Genomic DNA, 21,694 nt, shown 5'->3' with positions numbered 1-21,694 from the left:
GTCATTTTTGTATGAATGTAAATGGTGCCCATGTTAGGACTCGACCCATTTAATTTTGTCTGATTTTGATCTAGTGGCAGTTATGGATAAAACAACATGTTTGAAATATTAGTAAGACTAGCACAGTAGCAGCATTAATAACAACAATACAATTGCAAGGATGAAGGGAAGAAGGGAAATGATCATCATTTCATACAAATGTCAAAGCATTGCTAGAAGCACCAAGCCAGATACAATAGTTATACCATGTGGATGCTACTGAAATCGCAAAGTTGATAGCAGTTGCAACATGGGACAAGTCTTTGTTCAGACATGTCGTAAGAAACATGTATTTAAATTCAGATGAAAATTAGTTCGTGTAAAGATATTGCAAATATGTTCTACATACAGTTGCTATGCAAGTCCAGCCATTCTGAAGAAGCTGCATTTGGGCATCAATTATACTAATGCATTTCCTAGCCCACATTCCAATAATATCTTAATCAATTTGCTGCACTGTTCCAGAACTATTAAATAGATTTTGCCACCTAGTTAGTCAAGACATGACACCAATACCATGAAAACAATTTACACATAAAACAACAGTGTTACTATGTTTGAATAAAATTAGTCATCTATTCTAAGAACTAAAACAAGCTCACTTGATGCTAATAAAGCAGATGGGGGGGGGGCACTACCGAAAGAATTTTCTTTTTTGTGTGGTCCAATTGACACAACGATGTTAAATAAACTTGTCTAACCATCCACCTTAATTCTTCTAAAGTGCATTTGCATATATCATTATGGATGGAGATAATACATGACCTCCTTTTATTGTTTACATTGCCCTCATGTTGGAAAGTTTGTACCTCTGTTTCCAATGCAAATAATAGTAACTGTAGTAACAGTGGTTTTGATATGTGAGTCTGTACGAAAGAAATGTAATTTTATACAATATACAAAAATCATAATGGTATAAAGATTTGTCAAGTCTAGTGTGTATATGATAGCATTGTAATCTGTGTTTACTTACCTTCTATTTGGAGAGGGAAATAGTCACATGTATCCAATTTTCTACCAGATTAAGGTAATGTTCATGTAATTTCATAATTTTTCTTCACCAGTGTCATGAAATTGTTCATCTTCAATGCTGAATTTCTTTATAATTTATTGTGAAATACTTGCTACTTTTGCCGTTTGAAGTCGTGCGCCATTTTTACTACAATGTGTATTGTCTGTTCGACATTCCACTAGGAGGCGCTCAGGTTAATATCATTCTCAATTCTTCCATATTTACTATATTAGTGAAACCTTTTTCTTGAATTTCCTGAGTGTGGTCTCAAAACCTATACATAGGGTGAGATCCATCGTTCTTACTGTTGTGGTTCTACTTCGTTCCATGGAAGGTCTAAATACCAAACAAACAGACAAAAGTCTCCCTCTCATTTCATCTCAACTGATAATTTCTTCAAGCACTGATAGCAAGGTAGACTAGATAATATTGACACATTACATTTAGAACTAACGTAATGATTATAATACTTCTCTCAATTTGTTTCAATGTTTATTTCCCTCGTTACATCAAATAAATGTTTCAGTTGAGGGATTTGGCCGACGATACTGTCACCGTGTCATCACCAACACAGCCATCTGCGATGCATTTGAAAACCAGTATTCTGATTGGCATTGTCAAATTTCCTACTCAATTACATTTATCATCTTAAAAATCATGAATTTCCATCCATTTTGTAGTGGTTGTGTCATATGAATGTCGAAATAATATACTCGACACAATGGCACACTTTGTTGCAACAAGAATGACAAAAATTAGTGGCGCTCATCAGTTTCGTACTTTACATAGGGTTAGAAATTTAAAGAAAAAATATCCCTGGGTTTCCCTGAAAGATACATTTTGGCTATATATTTATTTTAAATAATGTAACAGTTTGAAATGTAATATTCTTTTGAACTGTTTTATAAGACTTCTAATTTCCCCCATAATTAAGGTCATTATACACACAATACTATATCAAGACATAATGTGTACAGTAATACCTCGAACATTCGCGAGGTTAGGTTCCAGAACCAGTCGCGGATCAGGAGGAATTGCGAATGTTTGGTACGAGTCACTAAAAATGCTAATAAATGCTTATTTCTAGGGTTTAAACCCTAAATATGACCCAAATCATGCTCCCAAAGCACTTTAATTTCATTTAAAAGTTAGCTTAATACATTACCCTTAAAAAGAGAAATAAATGGTTGACGTAAAAATAGAGTACAGTATCGCCTAATGGGTATTTGCCACACTAACGCATTTACAGTACGGTATATGTATACTAATATTACCCCTATACTAATTCATTGGCTGCCATTTTCTTTTGCACTCACAGTAAGGTAAAACCAAGTAACGAATGGGACTGTAAACTTAATGACTGACGTTTTCTTTGTCATTGTCAGGAAGGTAAACTAGGTAAACTTCCTATGTCACAGAAGTCATATAACGAAGGTACAATTCAATAAAATAAAGAAAACATGTACGTAGAGGGTACCATTGACAATTTTGCGAATCCGCGAATTCGCGAATCCAGAAACGCGAATGCACGAGGTATTACTGTATACAAGAGCAAAATAGGCATAACTATCTTATTTTAATGCAAAACATCAATGTTAATGTGCTGTTTCTTTCAGAACATTATACATAATGATATGAAAAGAAGAAAAATAATTGTAAACATTTTCATATTTGTTTTAAATAGGTGCTCACTAGTTCGTATTTTGCATATGGTTAGAATTTTAAAGAAATTTCCCCAGGTTTCCTCACCAGCTATACTGGCTATCTAAAATGGACCTTACATATTTTTGGTATCTTGTTCAAAAAACCTTTTATTATCTTAAGTTTGATTTCTGTAGGTTATATGGGTTATAGACTATACATCTTGACCTTACTTCAAATGTGCATCTCTCAAAAACCAGCTAGCCCCGCTTGGTCATTTTCACTTTCTGAACTTCAATAAGCACAATAAATGTACTTATTTTGGTATGCTGGGACTGGGAAAGTAAGTGCTTAAAACGTCTGGATGATGAAGGAAGTTTAGAACATGATAACAAAATAAACAACATCAATAACCAGGTGAAATATACTGACAGTAATGTCAAAGTCCCTGGAAATGGAAAAGCTCAATACCTATGGCCCATGAATGAAGTGAAACATTCTCAACAAAGATGGCTTAATTGTTAAACTTACAATTTGTGATATTGTGGTCAATACATTAATTGACACTGGATCTACCAAACAGATCCCTAATAAAATTGCGAAAAAGTTGGCAACACCATCATCAATAAAGCATCTAGCTATGTGCCAAAATTTCCGCGATTAAATTTGTATAATCTCCTCACTTTCTTTTCCTGGCAGAATAGTGAAGCAGGTTTCTATGACATCATTATCTTTCTGGTAGGCAAACGCCTGTGCTGTGTTGTGTTCATGGCTTCTAATGGGTTAGCAAGTCCAGGAAGCGAGGGGTGGGGTCTAAGTTGAAATTTACCACCATGAAAGCCACTGTGCAAGTTCATGATTGTCACAAAGTACTGATAGTACAAATTTATGGACAGTGGTTTAAGCAAGAGATGATGCAAATGTGCCATAGTAACTGATTGGTTTAGTGCTGTTGGCCAAGTTGGCTTCCTTTCATGTTGAGCATGCAGACGAAAACACTGTAAGTGAATGATCTTGACAGGTGCATATTTGTTCTTACAGAGATGGTAGCATTGCTTTACTGTTATTGACTGCACTGGTTTTAATTAATGTTTTTCGCCTGTGCGAAGGCACTGAGTAAGTATTCAGCTTGTTGGGTCTTTGATTTGTGCCAGTGCAGGTTGGGTAGTATGGATTTTAACATTAGAGAGACTGCTCTTTGTATTGGCATATTTGTATTCTTTTATATCCTTTGGGGATATTTGTAGAGCCTAAACCATGCATTAAACATATGCTAATAAGCAAACTTTGACAGATGAAACCACAAAATTAAGTACCCAGGAAAAGTGTCATTAAAAAGATCCACATAAATTGAGCATCACCAAAATAAATGATGCTACACTACTGATTAATTGTTTCAAATACCTCAAACCTGCTCCTTGGGGCAGTGATGTATTTAGAAGGCTGCTTTCTGATGTCCTTTTCAGTTAGGTAAGCAGACCTTTCACTCTCTTGAAATGCTGATTTGTATTTGGATGAGGCAGAAAATATATCAGCTGGCTTGTATTCGATGCTGAGCTGAAACAAAGAGAATAAAATAAGTTACCGGGATTTTCTTATTAAATATTGTTTGCATCACATGTTCGTACTACCAAAGCATTAATTCCTTATGATAAGTCATCTCAGTAAGTACAGTCCATGACGTACCACTGGTAGGGAAATGAATCCAATTGTTTCAAATAAATTTTGATATTTTTAGAAACAGTGATATGTTGAGAGACGGACAGAAGGATGGACAGAATAAGCTCATCCTCCACTTAGCATATATGATGATTAACCATTTGTAAAAAACACACCTGTATGGCTAACTACACTCTCTCTCTCTCTCTCTCTCTCTCTCTCTCTCTCATGTTATATAACAATGAAATTATTCTAGAAATTTGAAATGGAAAAATGCAGAGTAAACTATATTTATATGGCAAAGTTTGGTACATTTAATGAGTCAGAACCACGGATTATATTAATATTTCTGAATTTCTTTAAATGATTCATATAATCTTAAATCTGACTAACAGCATCATAATAAATAGGACGGAACCAAAGAGCACTATATTTATATTTCTAAACGTCTTTAAGGAAAAGACTAAATCTTTTTGTATTTAATAGAGGCCAAATTAAAGATCACACAGTGCAAAAATAAATTTATAATTTATGTTATCTTTTTATATCATTTACAAAACCTATTAGAACTTCCAATGACAAACACCAGTATGATAAATTTAAACTCTGTTACACTATATTGATACTTCTTAAGCACTATATAAAAACAGAAAGAATAACTGTTGTAGACCCTGCTTGTATTTTAACATATTTGAAACAATTTTTTATTACAGCACAAGTGGAGTACTAAATAAAATTAAATCACAGTGCACAACAAATTTTTTAAATCTACTCAAAAAGTTACTTATGTAATATTTAAAATAAAATGTTGAACTTTACTTTTGACAATGAAAATAATTATGAATAATAATGACAATAATAATAAAAACTATACTTTCAGAGGTTGACTCAATTACAAATGAAAACTACCTACCCTGAAGTCCTCTATTATGTACATGCAAAATACAAGCTACCAATATGTTGACACACATGCACACTCACACACACAGATGCACACACAAGCAAATACACAGTGTATAAACAACTAATGGGATAAATACTATATGATAATTTGTTGTAGAAATGAAAATGGAATGCAGAAGTCGGGTGGTTTAACATTTACTTTAATAAGTATACCATTAATAAGTGTAGCGATGTTTTATGATTTCATCCATCTAATACACTTATTGTAGAAGAAAAGATGCTTGGAGCTTATTTAATATAACACTGAATGTTATTCCAAACAAAGTGTAAGTGAATGATTTTGACAGGTGTCTATTTGTTCTTATACAGATGGTAGCATTGTTTTGTTATTATTAGATGCACTGGTTTAATACGCACTTTAATAACTAGACCATTAATAAGTATCCAAGGGAATTTGTTTTAAATTCTTTATCATTACTGAATGTTTCAAAGTAACTGCATGTGATAGATTGATGACTTTTTCTCGTACATTGTTGGTATGTTTTCCTGTTATGAGAAAAATTGCAAAATGATCACTTAAATGAATTTTGAGAACAAACATTCTCGAAGCAACTTCTTTAGTATATTTGTATATATAGTCTATTTGTGGTTTTCAGTTGGATGCTACACTAGTGAGTTCATTGACTAATTGCAAAACCCCAAAAGGTTCAAAGAAAATTGAAAGTTTCTTTATTTGTTAATTTAGAATGTCCATGTTTATTTTACCGAATATGAAAAATTATTTCTCATTATTTATAACACTTTCTCTATTTGAAATTCAAAACCGTCATTCCAGTCAACATTTTAGAAAGGATGCCGATACATGCAACCCAACAGATAGGGTTTGGCATTTTCTGGGGTGATCTGAATTTATATTATTCAACTTCTTCAGATTCGAATTCCATCCTTCTTTGAGAAACTGTACCATTTTTGATATGCACTAGGAGTCTCCCACATCCTGTCTTACTGTCTCAGTTTCTTCATATCCACCAATGCAGAGAATGTTATCAGTTTGACTTTCAGTGTAAATTTCGTCTCTGAGATGCTAAGCAAATGTGCATTGCTATATGGAGAAGTGAACATATGCGTAACTTTATTTTCCCTCTAATACCTTGCATATATTTATATTTTCACAGACAGTTCCAGTGTTTGCTATGTTTGTACACACATTCTTTACATAAATTTACACTGTTATATTTATTGTATTACTGCACTGAATTAAAAGCTGGCATTCTTTGTAGTATCATGTTAATTCTGTATTTTGTATCAAATAAAGGAGGTTCAACAAAAGAAAAGTTAAAGCGTGCAAATCCTACCTGCGTAAGATCTAGTGACCCCATTCGTAAATTGGTTGAACTCATTCCAATGATTCCAGGTCATCAATCGAACAACGTTGTATGCATGTTATAATTAAAATAGATCAAGATGAGCTAGTAATTCATAAATATGATCAAAGACAGCAAGGCAAGCAAGAGAAATGAATACTTTGTCAAATAAAGAGTTTTGTTTCACAGATGGTATCATTGTGGACAAGTGAGTTTCGGAAATTCCTGAAATGGCACTTTAAGATCCCTCAAGCATGCAGAGAAGTATCACTAATATTTGCAATGAAATCATGGCATCAGTATTTTACTAATTGAGCAGTAGTTTTGACGTACGCAATTATTTCACAAAATAAATGTCGTTAGTTTTTTATTTCATGCAGGTATGACACGATGTAACAGCATTTCAGTTTGCTACCCTTTGCTGCAATTATGTTGGCATATTGAGATTTTATACTGGCTTTGAGTGAGTGTGTGTGTGTGTGATTAGGATTTTTAATGTAGCTTTAAAAAATTTTCAGCCATGTCGCTATGATGTCTGCAGTGTGGCAGTTTATAATAATGTCTAGCACTGAGGCATCATGCCGCAGACATGTAACATGATGTCCCACCCAGTCACATTATTCTGACACCAGTCCGACAATTCCTAACTCTGACCTCTTAATGGTGAGCGCCTAGCTAGGCAGCTATTAGTACCATTTTTGTAAGTCTTTGATATGACTCAGCCAGGGTTCGAACCCACGACATCCCGCTTCCAAGGCGGACACTCTAACCACTAGGCCACCAGAGCGGTCAATAGACCGGCTTTAACCAGTCTACTAGAAGATTTTACTCCATTGTGCGTTTGAACTGACTATATGAATATGTCTATGGCAAACACCAAAATGATCCATTCTGCAACCTCCAACTATTCCGAAACACAAAGACCGTGCACAGTCAGGAAGAAATATATATCATTTCTCTTGACATTTCTCCCAATTTCCCAGTAGTGTAGCAGCCCTGTAAACAATCTTTAATATGACAAATAGTGGCATGCTGAATAAGTCAGAACTGAAGAGTTGTTGCTCTTGTTGTTGTTGTTGCTGTATGGTTTAACGCCATTTTTAAGTACAAGATAGGCTATACATTGCGGCCAGTATAAATGATGGAGGAAGAACCCGAGAAAATCCCAGAAAGAACCACTGATCCACAAGAAAAGACTGGCAAGCTTTCTCACATACCCACATTGGCCAAATCCAAGACTCAAACCCATGCAGACAGAAGTGAGATAGGAGTGATCCATAATGGAGAGCGCTTTAGATCACTCAGCCACTCTGGGCACCCATAACCAAAGAGTACTATATTTATTTCTAAAATTCTTTATGGAAAATATTCAATTCTTTTGTATACAAAGAGTGACATATTAAATAAGTAAGGGTGTTACATTCAATTTCTCGTTTATTTAATTTTTTTAAATTATACTTACAAAATCCATTAGAACTTTCAATTAAGAAGACAGGTATAATACAATTAACCTTTTAAACTATAATGATACTTCTTATTCATTATAAAATCTTTAAGAAAGTTTTTTGTCAGCATATATATGAACATTTTAAACATATTTTTGCCAGCTAGCAGATTACGAAATATATCTCAATCCCAGTGTGAAACATATTTTCAGACTCTGCAAAGCCAGATGATGTAGGTACTGGTAATATTTAAAATAAAATGTTGAATTTTATTTTTGAAAATGAAAATATTTACATATAAGTCAGAATAAATCGCCATTGCATTTAAATTCCATTATCAACCATTTTGCATGGTAGCTCACATGGCCAAGTGCATAGCTGTTATCCTGCCTAGGAAGTAATACCAAAGTTTTTATTCTCTATAATAGAACTTTAAATGATCCATGTGTATCCCAGCTTTCTACAGGGGTTACGTCCTTCAACAGATACCTAGCATTCTACCTAATGTATCTAGTCCTGGGGACCAATAGATACCTAGTGTTCTACCTAATTTATATGGTCTAATAGATACCTAGTGTTCTAGCCGATTTATATAGTCCAATAGATACCAAGTGTTCTACTTAATAGATATGGTCTAATAGATACCTAGAATTCCACTAGATTTATATGGTCAAATAGATACCAAGTATTCTACCTAATTTATATGGTGCAACAAATACCTAGTATTCTGCCTGATTTACATGGTCCAAAATGTACCTAGTGTTCTACCTATTTTATATGGTCCAATAGCCACCTAGTGTTCTACCCGATTTATATGGTCCAACAGACACCTAGTCTTCTACTCGATTTATATGGTCCAACAGATACCTAGTATTCTACCTGATTTATATGGTCCAATATATACCTAGTGTTCTACCTAATTTATATGGTTCAATAGATACCTAGTGTTCTACCAGACTTATATGGTCCAATAGATACATAGTGTTGTACCCGATTTCTATGGTCCAATACATACCTAGCATTCTAACTGATTTATATGGTTCAATAGATACATAGCATTCTACCAGATTGATATGGTCCAACATATACCAAGTGTTCTGCCTAATTTATATTGTCCAATAGATACCAAGTGTTCTACCTGATTTATATGGTTCATTAGATACCTAGACTTCTACCTGATTTATATGGTCCAGTAGATGCCTAGCCTTCTACCTGATTTATATGGTTCAATAGAAACCCAACTTTCTACCAGATTTATACATCCCAATACAAAGGTGGCAAACTACTTAATTTGTATGCTCCAAGACACCCATCATCTTAAATGTTACAATTCATGTCCAGCATCGTACCTGATTTATATGCTCCAATACATACCCAGCATTCTACATAATCTATTGCATGCTCAAATACATGCCTTGGGTTCTGTCAGATTTATATGCTCCAATACATACCCAGTATTCTACCTGATTTATATTCTCCAGTAAATACATTGCATCCTATAAGATTTTTATTTTCCAACAGATGCCTAGAATTCTACAGAACTGATATGATCCAGTAAATAACCAGCATTCTACTTGATTTATATGCTCCAATACCTGTCAAATGTTGTTCAGGATTTGGTATATACCTATAGATATATTGCTTTCTACTGGATTTATATATTCCAATATATACATATCATTCTACCTGATTTGTAACAGACCGCATACTATAAAGTATACCTAAATTAAAGGAGACAAAATATGACAGAGACTAACAGACTTTAATTTTGGGTACATCTTAACAGGAATAAACTGCTTGTACTCACCTCTTTCTCAAACCAGTATTGAAGAAGATGTCTTGAAAAATGTTTATGACTCTTTTCAGGAGAAGAACAAACTATATATTCATTCTCTTGGAGTAGTGACACAGCAATCAGGCCCTCCAGACTGTTTGGATCAGAATCAGGGCACTTTATATGTGGCACAAACTGCAGGCTCTGGCCCTGGTTTCCAATTATCTTTGATAGATTCTCAAAGATAAGCTCTCTGGCTTTGCTGCAAAGCTCTGTAGTCAAAGTTGAGTCCTTGACTCCCATTCTACTGACCCTAGCAAAGATGACGCGGCCCCTGAAGTAGAGGTTCAATCTATGATGAAGGTCAAGGTCAAACACACAGCAGCCACAATAGATACGATTCTCAGACCTCTTTTTGGCAATGGGCCAGTGTGTCAAGCATGCACCAACAAGCCTGTGGAAAATGGGTGGTGGTAAAATATTTCCTGCATACATGAAGGAGAGTACTGATGTACTTTCCATCTCAGGATCTGATTCTGGGAATATAATTTCCGTTGGCATTGTTTGACGGACCATGCATGGAACAAGGCAGTAGTCCTCTTGCTGAAATGCATTAAAATATAGCAAAGGTTGAGTGCCATGAAATAGAAGTTATTACAGAAATTAAGACAGATATATGTACATATGTTACCTTAAACATAAAATTATGTCCATGGGATATGGAACCTTACAGTATGTACTTGGGAATGTCACTTAAAAATTATTTTCAATATGAAACCTTACCTTACGTACTTAGTAATATAAATTACTAATAATGTCCATGGCATATGGAACCTTTACCTTATATCAGGTAACCAACTTAAATTAGCATATGCTACGTTGATGATATACAATTTTGGCACTCATTCTGAGTTGAATGTATTGAAAGTGCAAACTAATCTACAATAACATGAACATATTAGCCTTTTCTAAACACTCCATAAATCTTTATTAACATATTTCCCAAAATCTCAGATTCTGGTATTAACAAGACCATCTGACAAGAAACACAATTAACTCATGAATATACAATCAAATGCATCCAATAATATGACGACACATTGTACATAGTCTCTAGAATGGCAACAATCTCAGTCAATCAACTATGAATATACAATTAAGTTCATCCAATAATATGATGACACGTTGTCCATAGTCTCAGGAATGGTAATAATCTCAGTCAATCAACCATGAATATACAATCAATTTCACCGAGTAATATGATGACACGTTGTACATAGTCTCCAGAATGGTAACAATCTCAGTCAATCAATCATATCAAATTGCTTATTAAATTATTCTCGTCATTTGAGATTTGAATGCCAAATTTATAAAAATGTTTGAAGGGACACCATGTGATCAAGTGTTCCAAAGTGCTAGCATCTGCAGAACACTCACACACCTCACCTCTTTCCGTATGAGTTGATGTCTTGACTTTACCAAGATGGGTATGTGAGGAATTGACTTTACCAATATTGGTATGTGAGGAATTGACTTTACCAAGATGTGTATGTGAGGAATTGACTTTACCAAGATGGGTATGTGAGGAATTGACTTTATCAAGATGGGTATTTGAGGAATTGATTTTACCAATATGGGTATGTGAGGGATTGACTTTACCAAGATGGGTATGTGAGGAATTGACTTTACCAAGATCGGTATGTGAGGAATTGACTTTATCAAGATGGGTATATAAGGAATTGACTTTACCAAGATGGGCATGTGAGGAATTGACTTTATCAAGATGGGCATTTGGCAATTGACTTTATTAAGATGTGTATGTGAGGAATTGACTTTATCAAGATAGGTATGTGAGGAATTGACTTTACCAAGATGGGTATGTGAGGAATAGACTTTACCAATATTGGTACGTGAGGAATTGACTTTACCAAGATGGGTTTGTGAGGAATTGACTTTACCAAGATGGGTATGTGAGGAATTGACTTTATCAAGATGGGTATTTGAGGAATTGATTTTACCAATATGGATATGTGAGGGATTGACTTTACCAAGATGGGTATGTGAGGAATTGACTTTACCAAGATCGGTATGTGAGGAATTGACTTTATCAAGATGGGTATATAAGGAATTGACTTTACCAAGATGGGCATGTGAGGAATTGACTTTATCAAGATGGGCATTTGGCAATTGACTTTATTAAGATGTGTATGTGAGGAATTGACTTTATCAAGATAGGTATGTGAGGAATTGACTTTACCAAGATGGGTATGTGAGGAATAGACTTTACCAATATTGGTACGTGAGGAATTGACTTTACCAAGATGGGTTTGTGAGGAATTGACTTTACCAAGATGGGTATGTGAGGAATTGACTTTACCAATATGGGTATGTGAGAAATTGACCTTACCAATATTGGTACATGAGGAATCTGTACAGTAGTTTCCATATAGTGGTGGTTCTTTCTCCACTAAATATACATGCTGTCATGTATGTCCTATTATGTGAAGTATTCTGAAAACCACATTTTCTTTATGACTATCACAACTTTTGAAATTCGTAAGGGCCAATGCAATCTTGAATCATAGACGCCACTGCAATCTTTGTAAACCATATTGTTTGACATTAGATAGATCAATGTAAGTACATAATAAAAATGGATTATGTCCATAGGTCCCTAGCTGTACTACAGTATATTAGAAGTCATGTTATAAACATATATATTACAGTGGTGGAGACCTCAATGTTGCAAAATAGGGTCCTTAGGTGCATGTGACAGTGACCCTGCCCTACAAATCTGGGGATACATTTTAGAAGAACAAGTAAAATAATAGTGCATAAAACATTACTTTCGTTACGAAGATAAGATAATCTCATGTGCTTGGACAGTTTCTGCAACCTTAACTTTGTTGTCTCCACTGAAGTTATATTTTCATTCAACATGTACATTATCTGAATAAAACCTGTACCATGTGCTCATGCAAATCACACAAAAATTAATATCTTGAAAATCTGCTTAACTTCAAATAGGCTGTACCACGGATGTCAATTATGGATCTTGCTTTCATTTAACTTTAGTGCACACTAACCATCTATAAGCAATTATTATAATAAATATGTACTTTTTCTGAATTGTTTCTTCCAATTTAAAAATGTATTCAATGTCAAATTGTGCATTAGCATAAATGTTCTCTTTTGTCAATATCTCAACTTGAAATGAAGCTACCTCTTCCTTGCTGTAGGCGTGACTTGTACCTAAATCATAAGCAACCCTAACAGTTGTTAAATACTTTACATTGTAATTCAGCCTACCGCAACCCAACACGGATGTTTGCTATGCTAAATAAATCATTGTAAAGAGGTATTTATTGACATATTAGTATTCATTACCTTTCACACCTCTGGTCATGACTAGCACCAATAAAGGCATGGATGGACACTTACGAAAAGTTGCAAATATATATGTTGTATCTTTTGCAACCAACCAATGCACTCAGGTGGGCACACAGGTTCCAGATTTGACAGACATAGGAAAATGTGTAAAATTGACACTTGGGGAAATGAACTTTTTTTTAATCAGGTTACTTTTACTTTGCATTTAAGATTTCATAATTGTAACAAATATGGGTTAGTTTGTTGTTTCATGTTAAGATTCCTAGCCGTTCTTTTAAAGAGATCCAAGAAGGACTGAGATCACTGAACTGGCTGACATTTGCCCAACAGCTAAATACAAAATCAGTTTACCCCAAAAATCTATATCAGTTGAAAGTTTTCTTTTTTGCCGAAATTTATTTAAATGCCATGTTTTTATAGTTGTTATATTTTCATTAATATTTGATAGCATATCATTATTTGTGATTTTCGTTCTTAGAGTGTTAGTTAAAGTTTCAGTGTTTAGGTGTTTAGAATATTTTTAGATATTTGAAGAAAAGCATTATTAATATAAATGTTCAAGAAACTACACCTAGGATGTTTTCTGAAAAAGCTGGTCAAATGCTGATGTGATTTTTGTAAGAAATTTAAAGCTTTTCTCACGTTTTATTGGCAGCAACCATGGTTGATGGCAAATTTATTTGATTTGTACAAAATTCATGCCGTGGGCCCCGAGTGGCCGAGTGGTCTAAAGCGCTATCCGTTACGGATCACTGCCATCTCACCTCCGTCTGTGTGGGTTCGAGTCTCGTATTCAGCCAATGTGGGTATGTGAGAAAGCTTGCCAGTAGCTTCTCGTGGGTCGGTGGTTCTTTCCGGGGTTTTCCCAGGTTCTTCCTCCACCATTAATACTGGCCGCCGTGTATAGCCTATTGTGTGCTGAAAAATGGCGTTAAACCCTACAACAACAACAGCAACAACAAACTTCATGCCAAGCTGGTCTCACAAAATGGTGAGTAATAAAATGCCTGTGGATATATACTGCATTTTGTTGATGTGTACGTCTTTACTTCTGTGTGTATGATTGCACACTTAGCAATTTCAAATTATTGAGTTCAGTTCACTCACTGCTGCACATACAGTGACAGCAGTATGAAGTCTGATTACCTTCAGTTCTCTGGCTGAGAATTCACCACAGCCAGGGTGATTATAACCCCAATGCTCTTTATTAACACAATACAGACACCTCTTGTCAAGAAATTCTCCATCTTATGGAAACAGTCTTCACCTGTAGAGTATGTGAAAATGGAAAGCTACTTTCTCTTGACAGCTGTTCTATGTGATAGAACTGTTTGATATCTTGGATGTTTTGGAATTTATTCCAATGTTTACAAAGTCGGATGTATTTCATATAATGGCATGATATTAGTGATAACATACTGTTGTTTCTAGTTTGCGATTCTAATAGCTGAACAACAAAGTATGTTTTTAATTATATGTCATATGCATTAAATGATATTCTTGTTCTTAGAATCCAGTATGATAACACTTGCTGGAAAATAAAATCATGTATGAAGGGGCTCACTATAAAATTGTGTTTCCTTGTTGAAATTCAGTGCTTTGATCAGCTTTATTTAGGATATCTATTTCTTATATCTGCTCTTGAACTTTATATAATTTTGTTATGATGGCGTGCCTACTGATGTCATATACTTAAGTTATCCACGAATTATTGACAAAATATCTATTAAAGTATGAACCACTGAACCAGAATATCTTCTTTTACGACAGATCAAACAGAATATCAGCAATTCAACCAGAATATCTTCTGATACAACAATTGAACCACAATATCAGGAATTCAATCAGAATATCTCCTCCAATAAAAATTCAGCAAGAATATTAATAATTCAACCAGAATATCTTGTGAGCAATTCAACCAGAATATCTTCTTACAACAATCCAACGAGAAATATGAACAATTCAACCAGAATATCATCTCTTACAACAGTTCAACCAGAACAATTTAAACAGAATATCATATACCATAATATTCTTCTACAATGACATAAGAAATTTCCATGTTAATGTATAATATCATGTAATAAAGAGGAATAATTTGCTTATATAATGTATTTGATATGCAATTTATACAGTGTATTTATTGCATAATATATGTTAATCATTGCCCTTAATGTTTAATATTTGTCATTTGCATGTTAGTTAACAACTGGCCATGGTTTGCACTAAACTCTCTATTGCACACCACTTAACAACAGTTTGCATGGGGGCCCCGAGTGGCCGAGTGATCTAAAGCGCTCTCCGTTATGGATCACTGCCATCTCACCTCTGTCTGTGTGGTTTCGAGTCTAGGATTTTGCCAATGTGGATATGTGAGAAAGCTTGCCATTAGCTTCTCATGGGTCGGTGGTTCTTCCCGGGGTTTTCCGGGTTCATCCTCCACCATTAATACTGGCTGCCATGCATAGCTTATCGTGTGCTGAAAAATGGCATTAAACCCTACAACAACAACAACAACAGTTGGCACTGCCGTGTACCAATCTATATGCTTCATACCAGTTAGCAACAGATGGCCATGATTTGTACTCGTCTCTCCACTGCACACTAATTTGAAACAGCTGGTCTTGCATTGTCCTAATCTCTACACTACTTACTAGTAGCTAGTTAGCAACCAATGACCATGTCTTGCACTAACCTCTCCACTGCATACTAGTTAGCAACCGACGGCCATGTCTTGCACTAATCCCTCCACAGATGCCCAAAAAATCTTGCACTAACCTCTCCACTGCAAACTAGTTAGCAACAGATGGCCATATCTTGCACTAAGCTCTCCACTACAAACAAGATAGTAACAATTGGCTATGTCTGGGACTAATTTCACCACTGCATACTAGCTAGCAATAGTTGGGCTTGCCTTGAACTAAACTCTCCAAGAGTCATCCCTTAACCTCATGCGGCTTAAAGGTTTTGGGGCTGAAGGGGAAGATAGGACTCAGAATGTGTAATATGAGACACCTTTTAATTATGTATAAGCAAACCAAGCTCTTATCTAAGATACAAAGGGCTTTAAAGTTACAGAGCAGAATCAAAAGAATGATATGTTGTCAGGTGGAATTATGAATGCTGAAGTTACTTGCAGAAACATAACTATGATATATGGACAGATGAAGGGTATGATGAAATGTTTGAAACTTGCCAAAACATTCCTCAAGATAATACTGGTCCAGTCCATAACCTCATTAATCAACTGGTCCTACAGTTCATCATATAAGAAGACAAAATGTAATCTATGACTCAGCAGTGAATTGAGGTAGACATGAATACAAGCTGTTAGTAAGGCTATTTATATAATGAAACATGGAACGTAAAGAAAATACATAATATGAACATTTATATCCTATGTCAGATTTATTACATTTTATTAAAGTCAGCATAAAAAGGACACTATTTACTGACCAGGACAATGATGCTTACTGTCCAGCTAATCCAGATCCATACACTAGAGGCACAGCATCAAAATCTAACCATTGATGAGCAATCAGATTTATGGTCTGAATAAGAATTGAGATCAATTCCTTCTCAAAGACAGTATCAGATCTAGACCCTTCCTCCAAAGATGAGTGTGATATCCAATGTACCTTATGCTCACGAAATTAGGTCTGTGGAAAGAAGAGTTCCAGCTGTGGATTGCTGGAACAGTAACCTGATCAAATGCACCAACATCAACAGAATGCAGCTTAACAGTGAAAGTTCATTCAGGTTAAGGTTATGAAAGATATCCATGTTCATAGCCCAGTACATTGAATATATTTTACCTAATTTAAATATCATCTTGATCATCTAATTTTCTTTAGTCCATTTGCATTTTAATTAATGCATGTTTGTAACATCGACATAATTTGTCTATTCAACAGATCATGCGACGACTGCCCTAACTGCTTAGACCTGCAATGAAATGAACTTTACCTTAACGCAAAGAGCCAACATGGCTAATTATAGTCTTAGTACATTCCACCACTTGTTGGGATCCCACCAGCAACTGATTTTGAAAACGAAAACATCAATGATATAAAAAGCACAAAATTTTGTCACCTTTTACATTATCATTTCTAACCAGTATAAATTATGTCTGTGTCCAATATTTGCAAAATCTAACTTTGATATTCTAAAACAAATTCAACATATAGAAAGGAGGAACCCTTGTGTACAGGTGTTCAAAGAGAGTATCTCCGAAATTTACGGAGTTACTGAGATTATCAAAGACGGTGAATGGCATCACATCTCTTGCATGAAAGCATTGACTTGCCCACTTAATTGTGTTGACTGTATTTCAAATGAAACTCCTTACAAGTGCCAACAAATTCACAGCATTGGAATCTCCTGATGACACTAACATTAGAAATTACAAAATTGATGAATGCAAGAACTAAGTATTGTGCATTCTTTTATCATTGATGCCTTTTATTCTAAAAATTGGTAGGATGTTCATACAAACTGGGGTGTGTGCGAATACTTTACAAGTACCCATACCCTATTTTTTCAGCATATATTGAACATGTAGGTTTGTATGTTCATTCAAATGCTGTAATCATCCAAAATGTAAAACACTGTAATCATCCAAAATGTAAAACAACTTCTGTAATTTTAGCTACATTATGAGAGGATCTTGAATCTGACTGTGCTAATGTCTTGAATATCATTCGCAATGCTGAGCTGAATGAATTATTTCATTGTCAAGATTTTAGCAAGCATCTTGTTTCTTCATATTCACTTTCAATGGTTCTTTTTCATTGCTCCTGCTTGGTTTTTTAGCCTCTGGTGAATTTCGGATGTCCAAATTGGCCCATCATGTTGCGTGTAGACTGTATGACAAATGAAACTCCTTTTTTGATCACAAGTGCCAACAAGTTCACAGCATTGGAATCCCCTGATGACAGTGAGATTAGAAATTAAACAATTGATGAATGCAAGGACTAATTATTGTGCATTTTGTTATCACTGATGCCTTTTATTCTAAAAATTGGTAGGCTGTTCTAACAAACTGGAATGTGTGAATACTTTACAAGTACACATACCATTTTTTCAGCATATATTGAACATGTAGTGTTGGTTTGTATGTTCATTCAAATGTTGGAATCATCCAAGTGTAAAACAACTTCTGTAACTTTAGCTACATTATGAGAGGATCTTGGATTTGACTGAGCTATTGTCTTGGATAACATTCGCAATGTTGAGCTGAATGAAATATTTCATTGCCAAGATTATAGAATGCAACTTGTTTCCGTATTTCAAGTGGAATATGTAACCCATCTCATTTTTGTTTGATGTTATCATATTCACTTTCAATGGTTCTTTTTCAGCTGTCTAAATTTGCCCATCATGTTGCGTTTGAGACTCAGCAGTAGCATATGTCAATATATATTACACTGATGCAGAAAAGCCTATATTTGGAGTTGCAATCATCTGATGACGGCAGATTAAATGCGAGTTACTTATCTTCTCATATTCCATTTTTTTTTCAGTTGGTTTTTAATATTTATTTTAATATCATAAAATATATAATCTGTAGATTACATTCTGTATGCCTAAAAGTACAACTGGCATGACTACTTGCTTCTTGCACTAGCCTGTCATGAATTTGACTTGCATCACTCCAACGGGCCTGTGGCAATTTTGCACACTGACAGATTGATTGATTGATTGATTGATTTATTTTTTAACGGCGCATCGGCACTGTTAGGCTATTTAGCGCCAAACAAAGTGTTATTTCTATAATCTTTTAAAACGTATAAAAGGTCCTATATCGACCAGCGATATAAAAGAACAAATGGTAGAAATTAAAAAACGGTAAGATGATAACGGTGCAAAATAAAGCTTCCCGATCAACGGGAGATGTAAAAATGATGAATAGTTATTAAAATGGGACGGTATATGTATATTGCATAAAACTGCACAAGGTGATAGCATAAAAGTCAGAGTTTAGGGTAAATATTTACGGCTTTCAGGAACTCTATAATACGAGTGATGTTTATAGTATCAAAAAGTTCTTTCATGTCATGCACAATGTAATAACGATCGCGCGTAGGTTGTAGGTCAAAGCACTCTATCATAAAGTGCTTGACAGTGAATGGTTCATTGCAATAAACGCACTCTGGTGGGTCTTCACCTTTAAGTATATGGGTGTGGGTGATATAAGTGTGGCCAATTCGGATTCTTGCAATAACTACCTCCTCCCTACGAATGGTTCTGTAGGAAGGAGTCCACTCTCCTAGAGTTGGCTTGATGGCATGAAGTTTGTTATTTACAGCATCATTCCATGATGCCTGCCACTTCTGACGAAAGAACTTTCTGATACAAGGTTTAAAATCAGTATATGGTATTTTAAAATCAGATGGTTCTTGAGTAAGGGCCATTTTAGCAGCGCGATCTGCTTTTTCGTTACCTTTAATGCCAATGTGGCTAGGTAACCAACAGTATATTATATTGTGGGAGATACTCAGCTCGGTATTTTTTACGAGTATGTTTTTTAATAATGGGTTCTCCAGTTTTCTATTGTGTAGTGACTGGAGTACTGATAGCGAGTCGGAGAAGATGATACTGTTTAAAATGTGTTTCTTTTCTATATGTTGCAGAGCAAGGTCTATTGCTCTGATTTCGGCTGTAAAAATTGATGCTCCGTTTGGTAAACGAACTTGCGTTGTGTGATTTCCACAAACAAAGGCTGCAGCAGCCTTTTCCTCATCCTTTGATCCATCCGTATAAATTCTGGTGTAGTTTTTAAATTCGGTGAGGAGTTCATGGTAAGAGTTGTGGAAGACAGAAGGGTTTGTTTCGGATTTTTTGCCATCGTGTAGCGTGAAAAGAACTTTTGTTTGTTTAATTAGCCAGGGTGGTGTTTCGGATATGGACGTTTTCTGAATTTTAGAAAGATCTATATTTGTAGTGTCAAGGCTGGATGATATTCTAATGCCAAAGGAAGGTATGACGTTTGGTTTATTTTCGTATAAAGTTTTGTATTTGGGTTGAAAAACAGCCGAAAAAGCAGGATTCAGAGGGTTTGATTTTAATTTCAGAGCATACTGTGTGGAAAGCATTTGTCTGCGATGCGATAACGGTGGTTCATTCGCCTCAGCTAGAAGGCTTTCACACGGGGATGTTTTAAATGCTCCCAGAGACAGTCTTATTCCCTGATGATGAATTGGATCAAGCATTTTAAGATATGACTTTCGGGCTGAACCATACACAACGCAACCATAGTCTAGTTTGGAGCGAATAAACGTTCTATATAAATTCAGGATGACTTTTCTATCAGCACCCCAGTCAGTGTGCGCTACTACTTTAAGTAGGTCAAGTGCTTTTAAGCATTTGGCTTTCAAGTGTTTTAGGTGTGGAATAAAAGTCAGTCTTCTGTCAAAGATAATACCCAAAAATTTTGTTTCCTCAACAACTGGAATAGGTGTTCCATCCAGCGTGAGGTTCGGTTCATCGTGATGTTTTCGTAACTGACAGAAATGCATGCATACCGTTTTTGATTTCGAGAATTTGAAACCGTTTGCATTGGCCCAATTTTGAATTTTGTTTATATTTTGCTGCAGTTGTCTTTCAATTGTATGCATGTGCTTTGACCGATAACATATTAGAAAATCATCAACGTATAACGAACAATCCACACCAGGAGTCAAACACTTGGTGATGCTATTAATTTTGATGTTAAAGAGCGTCACAGATAAAATACTGCCCTGGGGCACACCCATCTCTTGCTCGTGCAGATCTGAGAGGGTAGAGCCCACTCGTACTTTGAATTCTCTGTCGGAGAGAAAGTTGGATATGAAAGAGGGCAGACGGCCTTTTAGACCTAGATCGTGCAGGTCATTTAGTATCCCGTACTTCCATGTCGTGTCATAGGCCTTTTCTAAATCAAAGAAAACCGCTACTAAGTGTTCTTTCTTGATAAATGCATCTCGAATAAATGTTTCTAGTCTAACCAGATGATCGTTGGTGCTCCGGCCATATCGAAAGCCACTTTGGAAAGGAGATATTAAATTATTAGTTTCCAAGTACCAGACAAGCCGAGAATTGATCATTCGTTCCATTGTTTTGCACACACAGCTTGTGAGTGCAATTGGTCGATAGCTGTTAGGATCTGCGCTATCTTTACCAGGTTTGGGAACTGGTATTACTGTTGCCTCTTTCCAGATTTTAGGTACATTACCAGTAATCCATAAATTGTTGAAAATTTCTAGAAGGGCTGTTAATGAAGGTTCTGGGAGGTGTTTCAAAAACTGGTAATGTATTTCGTCAGACCCAGTGGATGTATCGTGGGCCTTATTCAGAGATTCCTTCAGCTCATACATTGTAAACGGTTGATTATAACTTTCTGAGTTATTCGATGTGAATTTCAACCGTGTCTTTTCTTTGTGAGTTTTTAATCTTCTGAATGCTTCTGAGTAATTAGAGGATGAGGAAT

At 35.3% G+C, this 21,694-nt stretch overlaps 2 protein-coding genes across 3 annotated transcripts in view; both read right to left on the bottom strand.

The window, feature by feature from the left end:
• LOC149784730 (uncharacterized) overlaps positions 1-21,694 on the bottom strand; it is a 384,805-nt gene that overhangs the window by 81,434 nt on the left and 281,677 nt on the right. The window lies entirely within an intron of this gene.
• LOC149784731 (uncharacterized) overlaps positions 1-21,694 on the bottom strand; it is a 127,463-nt gene that overhangs the window by 39,014 nt on the left and 66,755 nt on the right. For both annotated transcript variants that reach the window (XM_089932757.1, XM_089932758.1), the window contains exons 10-11: positions 9,871-10,440; positions 4,097-4,249 (exon numbers count right to left, since the gene is read on the bottom strand). In XM_089932757.1, the coding sequence (XP_089788883.1) occupies positions 4,097-4,249; positions 9,871-10,440 (723 nt within the window). The remainder of the gene's footprint in view (positions 1-4,096; positions 4,250-9,870; positions 10,441-21,694) is intronic.

Source organism: Sinohyriopsis cumingii, chromosome 14 (genome assembly GCF_028554795.1).
Source record: "Sinohyriopsis cumingii isolate HCF-2022 chromosome 14, ASM2855479v2, whole genome shotgun sequence".
In the NCBI taxonomy this organism is placed as follows: Eukaryota; Metazoa; Mollusca; class Bivalvia; order Unionida; family Unionidae; genus Sinohyriopsis; species Sinohyriopsis cumingii.
This window is presented reverse-complemented; position numbering and strand designations above follow the sequence as displayed.